Raw genomic sequence first — 10297 nt, 5'->3', positions numbered from 1 at the left:
GGGCTCAAGCAATCCTCCTGCCTCGACCTCTCAAGTAGCTGGGACTACAGGCATACGCCACCATGCCCAGCTAATCTTTTCCATTTTTAGTTGTTTTGGCTAATTTATTTCTATTTTTTAGTAGAGACAGGGTCTCACTCTTGCTCAGGCTGGTCTCAAACTCCTGAGCTCAAGCAATCCTGCTGCCTTGACCTCCCAGAGTGCTAGGATTACAGGAGTGAGCCACCATGCCCGGGCTAAGAGGCTGAAGCTTTTAATGCACTGCCCTCACACAAACACTTTTTATTTTAATAAATTTGTTTTGAAGATTTCATCTTTCACTTACAATTAGGTGATGATCAATTTTCTACATCCTAAATATTCTTTGGGAGCAAGATTTTGAATAGTTTCAGAAAGCGTCATAAATTATTTAACAAGTCTCTTATTGCTAGATATTTAGATTTTTTAATGTTCCCTATTTTAAATAATCTATGAGAGCAGCAGCCATTTTTAACATAAACAAATAACCTATTAGGGGGAAATCACTTTGGAAAATGAAAATACAGGGATTGAGGGGAGAGAGGTTAGTTCTCTAGGAAGGAGGAATGAAGGATGCTCTTGAATGTAGCAGAGACAGCTGGCCCTTCTGCCTGTCCTTCTCTGCACTCCTCTAACAGATGGGAGTTTAGTCTCATGATGTGTTTTGTTTCCTTCATAGGCCTTCGTTCAACTCCAAACTTATAAAAATAACTACTGGATTGGATTATCATATGATGAGAAGGACAGCAAATGGAAGTGGGTTGATAGTGGCTCGTCTCCTGGAATGTAAGTTTCTAGAGTGCATTCAAACCCTAACATTGGTGGGGGGTTGAAAGGATTGTGTCTAAGAAGAATTTTTTTCTCATTTCACACAGCTGTACTCATTTTCAAGTAGAGGTGATCAGTAAGAATAAGAGGGATGAGTAAGGAAGTGTTTCAGGAAGTGTAGTTAAAAAAGGAAGAGAAATGTCATACAGAGTTATTAGTAACAGTAAAAGAGTATGATGCTAAACAAATGCCCAGAGGTACACAAAATGAAACGAAAGCATAAAATAAGATGATATAAAGTGATTGGACCATCTTGACTTAGCGATAAGGATCTCTTCCACAACCACAAATCAGTATGCTGAGCATTGCAAAAATTCATTTGAAACTCCTTTATATAATTAGTTTATACATGTATATATGTATTTATATGTTATCTATAAATATGTATGTATACACACATATTCACTATTGTTCTATTTTGAAGTGCAGTATTATGCAAACTCTTGGGTTTACCTTTAGTTCAAATCTGCTATTAAATGGTTCATTGATTTTTTAAAAATCTTAACTATTATATTTTTTATTTCTAGCAATTCTGTTTTGTGTTTTCAGATATCCTTGCTAGTTACTCATATTTTTAAGCTGTTTTTTATTTCTGGAAAGATATTAAACATACTTATTTTACACATGATATACGATAATTCTTTTTTATTTTTGAGGGGAAGTATTTCTCTGTCACCCAGTTAGAGTGCAGTGGTGTCAACATAGCTCACAGCAACCTCAAACTCCTGGGCTCAAGCGATCCTCCTGCCTCAGCCTCCTGACTAGTTGGGACTACAGGTGTGCGCCACCAAGCCCAGCTAATTGTTTTTCCTTTTTGTGTAGAGACTGAGTCTAACTCTTGCTTAGGCTGGTCTCAACTCTTCAGCTCAAGTGTTCATCCCACCTCAGCCTCCCGGAGTGCTAGAATTACAGGTGTGAGCCACTGTGCCCGGCCCTGATAATTCTAATATTTGAAGTTTTGTGGGTCTAATCTATTATTTCTGCTGGTTTTTGTTCATGATGCCATTTTCTTTGTGGTATTTAGTGATTTATTTTTCTTTTCAAGCTGCTGTTGAAACTATTTGAGGCCTGAGATGAAGGTGGTAGCTTCCTTAAGAAAGAATTTGCTTCTGTTGGATGCCTTGGGGTGCTGTGAGTCTGGGCCGCTTTTAATTCTAAATTTAAGCCTTGCAAGTATTGTAGTTCTGGGCTGCAAACCTACAAACAATGTCATGCAGGAAATTACCTTGATGTGATTTTATCCCCCAAACACACTCCCAGAAAAACAGAAAGGCTAATAGGCCAAATTAAGATGCTCAAATCACATAGTTAATTAAATCACTTTACAACCCATAGCACAATGCAAAGGGACAGCAATAGGTTGGGTTGTTGCATGTGGGATAGCGTACGGGAGGGTGAAAGGAACACCTGAAGCCTGGGCGCTGCGGTCTCCATATTACCTGACTCTCTCTGCTGCAAACCCCTTGCTTGATGATGTGGTTGTGGTTTCTAGGGCCAAACTTGAGGTTTGAGTAAGAAGGCCCAACAGCCAGAAGGTTTTTGTGGCTGGCACACACATTTTCTCTACCCGGGAGGTGCAGAAGCATGTAAGCTTGGCCACAGCTGCAACTTTCCTATTAACCTGATAAGAAGAGATGGATTTAATTTGCATTTCTTGGGCAGAGGCCAGAATGCGTGGTGAACTGAAGACCTCATGAATGTTGAGTGTATATGTGTGCCTCATGTATATTTTTGTGTATATCGTCTACTTAGTCTTTTCTTCCTTTGTTGTCTGTGTTCAGCACACACGTGCTCTCCTTACTGTATCTCTACCTGTCTCATAGGTTACTAATTAACCTATCCATTGCTACCACACTTAACGTGTTCTACCTATGCCTTCCAAGCTATTATACTTGGCTCCATTTATCCTCCTTATTTGTTTCTTTTTTTCCTATACCAGATTTGAATATTCTTAAGTAATACAGCAAATGCAAATTACACGAGGGATGCTTTGTGATTTTGAATTCTCAGGTGGGATTATTCTTTTTCTCTTCTGCTTAAATCCAAGGTTCAAGACAGATCTAAGTGGTTTATATTGAAAATATATCCTCTTTGGGGTCTTGGCCCTATGCAGCTTGTGGAGATTCTGAATCTCCATCTCAGTGGGATTCATCTTAGCCTATTACATCAATTACAGGAAAAACTGGCTTCAATGCTTCCCTTACCCTCCTGGGTCCCCACATTTACTTAATCTTTAGCCTGAGTATGAATCTGCTTCTTATCAGTTTATAAATTTATTTTACATGGTTTAAATTTTTTTTTTATTCGGCATTTTTGTGTTCAATAGAAAGTTGGTCATGGCACCTAATCCGCCATTTTGCCGAAATACAAGTCCTGCTTTAGATATTTCTCAATGGATTGTCCTGTGTTATCTATGAGGAAAAGAAACAATAAAACAAAAACATGAAACAACCTCATTTCTGAGTTTATTCCAATTCTACTTTTTTCTCCTTGAAGTATATGCACATGAGATGTGGTTATCTGTGTCACAGAAATTCAGTTCTTTTTTTTCATCTCTCACTTTTATTGAAACAAAATTAACCTAAGAAAGCAGGTTTGGAATATCATAATCCCATTGCAATACTGTAAGGTAATTTTACCTTCTGACCAAAAATTGTCAGTGTGGAATAAAATGGGAGATTATGGGTGTGATTAAGAGGCCATGATTCTATTTAATGGACTAAGAGCAAAAGAAAATCTTTCAGTGATGAAGTTACGGTTAACACTTCCATATTCAGATGTTTAGCCAATAGAATTTTTTAAAAAATCATGATTTATGTAATTGCAAGCTTCGGAATTAAACAATTGGCCATGTATGTTTTCTTTTTTACAGTAATTTTGCAATAATGAATTTGCCTTCTGGGAGAGGACAATGTGCATTTTTATCCTCAACAAGAGTAGCAGTTATCGATTGCATTCAAACTTACAACTGTATCTGTGAAAAGAGAATTGGCCGTAGTATTTTCTCTGCTTCAGTGCGCACTGAGAAGAAAAGGTGAAAATGGAATGTTGTCTTTTTTTGTTTGCTTCCTATAATAATTTCTGATTACTTTCAAATAAATGTTTTTACTTGCAGAACTTAGTCCATTGTTGAAACAGATGAAGATGAGCTGGAAGAGAAAGGAAATGTTCTTTTGGGCTATCCCTTAAAGATCAGATATCTTTCATCCTAGGAAGAGGGGAAGATTTTGTCTTTGGAGAGCAGTTGTCCCATTTTTTAATGGCCCTGAGGAATTATTCATTCTTTCTATTTCCCTGAGTCACCTACAGAACCAATTAGAGAGCTCATAAATAGCCTGGATCTTTTCCTTATCAATAGGATAAATCGTCTCAATATCTTCTGGCTTTGATAGTTAGCACAATTAAGAACTAGGATATAGGTTTTCTTTCTTCTCATTTAGAAGCTTACCCCATCTTTTTTGGGGGGTGGGGGCAGAGTCTTGCTCTGTTACCTGGGTAGAGTGCAGTGGTGTCATCATAGCTCACAGCAACCTCAAACTTCTGAGCTCAAGTGACCCTTCTGCCTGAGCCTCTCAAGTAGCTGAGACTATAGGCACTCATCACCATGCACAGCTAATTTTTCTATTTTTTGTAGAGACGGGGGGTCTCACTCTTGCTCAGGCTAGTCTCGAACTCCCGACTTCAAGTGATCCTCTTGTCTAGCCTCCAGGAGCGCTAGAATTAGAGGCGTGAGCCACAACACCAGTCCTAGAAACTTACTTCATCTTTTTTAAAAAATTATTTTGCTATAAAATATAATTTCAAACTTACTGGAAGTTGCAAGAATAGTATAAGGAGCTCCCATATAATCTTTACCCTTAGTTACCGGTGTTTATATTTTTCTCTATCAGCTTTATAGTTTTTTCTCTCTCTTTCAATCCTTGCTGATCCATATGATAATAAATTGAGGACTTCAAGTCCCTTTGTCTGAATATTTCCCAAGAACAAGGGCTTTTTCTTATATAACCATACTGCATTTATCAAAATCAGGAAATTTAGTATTGAAAGGGTACTATGATCTAATCTATAATTCATGTTCAAATTTTGTCAATTGTCTTAATAATGCCCTTTATAAGTATTCTTTTTCCATGTTCGGGATCATGCAATGGATTTAATTGTGGTATCTCTTTAGTTTCCCTTAATCTGTTAAGGTCAGGAGAAAAAAAGAGTTCTTGAGGCTTTCTTTGTTTTTCTTAATCATAACATTTTAAAAATTAACTTTATTGAGTTATATGTTGCATACAATAAAATGCACACACTTTAAGTCATGAGTCATATGGTTTTAAGAGACACATACACCTCTTACACACTATCAAATGCATATATAAAACATTTCCATCACCTCCAAGAAGTTCCTTCTGCCCCTCACCATCAAGTTGACCCCAGGCAACCAGGGACATGCTTTCTATAAATTAGTTTTGCCTATTCTAGAATTTCATGCATAATGTACTCTTTTATATTTGGCTTTTTTTTGCTCAGCATATTTTTGAAATTAATCCATTTCTTTGTGTGTGTGTGTGTGTGTATGTGTATCAGTGGTTTATTCTTTTTGTTATGAGATACTATTGTATTATACAAATATACTACAATTTGTTCATTCACCTGTGGACATTTGATGTGTTTCCAATTTTTAGTTATTATGAATAAAGTTGTCATGAACATTTGTGTGCACATCTCTGTGTGGATATATATTTTCATTTATTTTTAGTAAATACCTAGAAACCTGCTTGCTGGGTCCCATGGTGCATGTTTCTCCCATCCAAGTACTAACCAGGCCCAACCCTGCTTAGCTTCCTAGATCAGATGATACCGGGTACGTTCAGGGCGGTATGGACGTAGACCATGTTTTCTTTTATAAGAAAATTATAAACTGTTTTCCAGTGTGGTTGCATCATTTTACTTTCCCTGTATAAACATATGAGAGTTCCAGTTGCTCCTCATCATTGCCAACACTTGATATTGTCAGTCTTTTTAATTTTAGCCATTATGGTGGATATGTAGTGGTATCTCATTGTGATTTTACTTTTTTTAATTAATTAATTAATTTTTTTGGATTGCCCTGAGTCATACTCCATTGCCCTTAGTAGAGTGCCCTGGCATCAGCCTAGCTCATAGCAACCTCAAACTCCTGGGTTCAAGCAATCCTCCTGCTTCAGCCTCCCAAGTAGTTGGGACTACAGGCGCACACATGACACCTGGCTAATTTTTCTATTTTTAGTATAGATGGGGTCTTGCACTTGCCCAGGCTGGTCTCGAACTCCTGAGCTCAAGCAATCCTCCCTCCTCAACCTCCCAGACTGCTAGGATTATAGGTGTGCCCAGCCATCTTATTATGATTTTAGTTTGCATTTTCCTCAAGATTTGAATCCACAGATTTGGAACCCATGGAGACAGGGCTAATTGTATTTACAATTATTATATTCTCTTGCTGAATTGATCCCTTTATCATTATACAATGACCATCTTTGTCTCTTTTTATAATTTTTGACTTTAAGTCTATTTTATCTGATGTAAGTATAGATACTCCTGTTCCTTTTGGTCTACATTTACATGGAATATCATTTTCCATCCCTTCACTTTCAGTCTATGTGTATCCTTATAGGTGAAGTGATTCTGTTATGGGCGACATATAGTTGGGTCTTGTGTTTTTTTTTTTTCAAATCCATCAGCCACCCTATATCTTTTAATTGGAGAATTTAATCTATTCACATTCAAAGTTATTATTAATAGGTGAGGACTTACTCCTGCCCCTCTGTTACTGTTTTCTGGTTGTTTTTGTAGATCCTTTGGTCTTTTATTCCTCTCTTACTGTTTACTTTGTGATTTTGTGGTTTTCTGTGGTGCTAAGCTTTGATTCCTTTCTCTTTTTCCTTTGTGAATCTGCTGTAATTTCTTTCTTTGTGGTTGTCATGGGGCTAACATGGGGTCTTGTAGTAGCGATAGACTTTTAAGCTGATAATAACTTAGCTTTGATCACATAAAAATACTCTAGGCTTTTCCCCTCCACCCTCACAATTTATATTTCTGTTGCCTTAATTTTCATCTTTATATAGCATATATTCCTTGACCACTAATTGTAGCTGTTGTCATTTTTGACCATTTTGACTTTTAACCTTCATACTAGAGATCTGATCAATTTCCATAGCATAATTACAGTACTAGAGTATTCTGAGTTTGATTGTGAATTTTCCTTTATTAGTGAGTTTTATACTTTCATATATTTTCATGATAGTATTTTTTTTTAAAGTTTGCTTATCTGTCTTTTTAAAATTTTCTGTAGTTAATCTGTAATAAGAAGATATGACAATAACTTAAACAGATTAATTTAGCAACAGGAATAAAAGTGATTTGTCCAGCTAAGGATCCCTTCCTTGAAGCACTAAGATAATCAGTAAATATATTGATACATATATTAAAGAATGCTTTAGTATTCTGTTTATTGTTTTCTAGGATGGATATTGACTGTTTTAGAATAATTTCAATTATTAATAGAGATTTTCTAACTAACCTTTATGCATGCTTGTATCAAACTATATATTAAATTTGATTATTAAGGGATTCATTTTTTTTTAGTTCAAGTGAAAGTCATATAACATAAAATTAACCATTTTAAAGCAAACAATTCAGTGATATTTAGTACATTTACAATATTGTACAATCATCATTTCTTTCTAGTTCCAAATCATTTTCATGACTCCCAAAGGAGACCCCCATATCAATTAAGCAGTCACTCCCCATTTTCCCATCACCTCAGCCCCTGGAAACCATTAATACACTTTCTATCTCTACAGATCTACCTGGACATTTCATATAAACGGAACCATACAAATGTGAGCCCCTGCCTCTTGCCTCTCCCACCCAACACAATGTCTCTGAGCCTCCTCCACATTGCATGCGTCAATACTTTTTATAGCCTTTTGTAGCTGAATAATATGTCATTGTATGGATATATCACACTCTGTTTACTCATTCATTTGCTGATGGACATTTGGGTTGTCTCCACCCCCTGGCCACTGTGAATAGTTACACAAATTAGGAATGCAGGATATATGCAGGGCTTGACCATATGGCAAGTTTCCACCAATAAGAGACAAGAAGCAAGAAAGTGGCTCCAACCTGGTGGACTGTTTGGAGATGCCATGTTTGTGTAAGGTCTCCTCAGAGATGTTCTCTGTGTGAATGAGTGAAAAACTCTCTTTTCTTGTGAAGCTTTGGCCAGCCTGAAAACATATGTCTTGTTCTTCCTTTTCCTTCTTTCCTGACTCATTTCCCTTTTCTTGTGGCTTTTACTTTTGCTTCCTTTGGATTCACTCCCTCTCCCCATTAGGTGTTTTCTTGTAATATTTGCCCGAGGCTCTGTTTTCAGTGGAACCCTGGGCTAAGACGGTGCTCACTAATAAAAGGCAGGCTTGTAGCCATCCAGGGGAATTTGCTGTGAGGATTGGTCCACATCATATAATAATGTTTACGATATAATAGCAGGGAGAATTCTATATTATCTTCAGTCCCTTCATTGGGATCCAAACCATACTAGAGAGGAAGTATAGGAATAGCTGGCCTCATGCTATCTTATACCTGCTTTGGAAGTGAGAACTCAAATCTCTTTCCTATAAAATGTTTCCTTATTTGTCTTGCTACCATTGACTTGTCAAATTATTTAGGGAGTTAAAATTTAATCATGAATTATTAAAAAGTATTAGTGAAAAGCCTGTTGAATGTAGGAGTGCTAATAATATGTGACCATCAGATATACATAGAAAGCAGATCATCTGTGTTGTGAATGGATACGGAGTGTCTAGAAGGTATAAATTATGGTATTTTTTGTATAAGAGAAGGAGATAAAGGAAAGGCCATGTCAAGGAGGCTGGATATTGCCCATTATCTGAAGCTGCAAAGCTGAGACTCACAAGTGATTCCCTACACTTTAGTTTGGATAGTGCAGAGGTGTAAGATGGAGGTATCATGCTCAGGCCTCTGTTCTGGAGGATGGCCCTCAGTGTGGCTGTGTCCTAGCTCCCCAGCAAGCCTAGTATGGCGGGATTTCTTGATGGGTAGTTATGTCTGTGCAATGGCCCAGAGAGCCTGAGGTAAAGGGGGACATACTAGCAATAGTCCAATTAAATAAAACTTTTATGTAAATTAGGAAAGGAACAGTTGGGAGGTGTCATTGTACTAGGTGAAGAATGCAAATTAACTGAAGCATCAGCTGAGGAAAATGAATGGGTGGTAGGAGTAGAAAGTGATAGATACCGGCTATGGCTTCACGATCTGTTACAGAAGTGAGGTTCTTGGTAGCCAAGAATATTTTGTTATGTCCATATGATGAATATTACGTATTTTTTTCCTTTTCCCTTTCCATTGCCTTTTTGTTCAGGAAGTGTTGTTGGAGTTTCTCATTGTGATACAGATTACCAAACTAGACCTGGGGGAGGACTGGGTATCATCTGGAGGCCCTATATTTGAGGTAGTTATAATGATGATTGGACGTTGTGTCTTTTCTTGTTGGGGAGAGAGTGAAAGCCTCGTTTTTTGGCTTAGCAGACAGTTGCCTCATGTTAGGTGAAAGTTTGAAGTTGTTATGTAAGATTTAAACATGGATATAAGGATGGGAATGAATGTTGAGGCTAGAATCTGCCACTCTGGGCCTGCTGGTGCTCAGATCTATTCCTAGCTCCTCTCTTGCTCAGCTTTGCATTATAGGGGGGATAAGCCCCCAGGTTGCATTTCCCAGGGTTTTAACCAAACAAAGCCTGAGGCTATCAGTGCGAGTGCTTTACAGTGAGGGGCAATCTTCCCCCACCCCCACTAAGGAAAAAGAGGGAAAGGGAAGTGAGGCAAGGAAGGATGCACAGCGAATACGAAGTGGTGCATTTCCGAGCTGGCCACTAGACCGTGGGGAGGATGGCTGTGCAGAAACACTGTAACTGTAAACAGTCCTTGGAAGGGAAGACTGGAGGGGAAATATCCCTGCCAATTCCTTCTTTTCCCTTGTTTCCCATTGGTTATAGTTCACCCCAAGGGAAAACAAATAACCTGCACTTCTAGCTTATACAGTCGCTGACGAACTCAGCTCCATCTCCTGCGGGTGTTTCTTCCCAGAGTCTGGAAGTGGTGTGCAGAGCTGGAGACTTCATTTGTGGGCTCCAGACAGGGCAATGATTTGGGCTCGCATGCAGGTGACCATTGTAAAATCAAGTGGTTGGGAAGCTGGCATATGATGCTGAAGCTAAGAATGTAAGAAAGTACATAAAAATGTGTTCCGTAAAACAAGGCTCCCGGATTCAAGGAAGGTTTTGTCAACAGGAGGTGCTAACAGGAAATTGGAGGGTGGGAGAAAGGAATAAACAAGATTATTTTAATTTGTAATTTTTTCTTAGCAGAGAGTTCTCTTGTGTATTTTCTTCTTTGCGTC

The 10297-nt window shown here is 37.9% G+C and overlaps 1 protein-coding gene across 1 annotated transcript in view; it reads left to right on the top strand.

The window, feature by feature from the left end:
- The window catches only part of LOC105823954 (killer cell lectin-like receptor 5), a 14881-nt gene extending 10997 nt beyond the window's left edge, over positions 1-3884 (top strand). The window contains 2 exon segments of the mRNA XM_012661253.1: positions 698-804; positions 3719-3884. Coding sequence (XP_012516707.1) covers positions 698-804; positions 3719-3884 — 273 coding nt within the window.
- Positions 3885-10297: the final 6413 nt, after the last annotated feature.

The sequence above is a fragment of the Propithecus coquereli genome, unplaced genomic scaffold (genome assembly GCF_000956105.1).
Source record: "Propithecus coquereli isolate 6110/MARCELLA unplaced genomic scaffold, Pcoq_1.0 Scaffold700, whole genome shotgun sequence".
NCBI classification, from domain to species: domain Eukaryota; kingdom Metazoa; phylum Chordata; class Mammalia; order Primates; family Indriidae; genus Propithecus; species Propithecus coquereli.
Note: the sequence above shows the minus strand (reverse complement) of the source record. Positions and strands in the feature narration are given on the sequence as shown.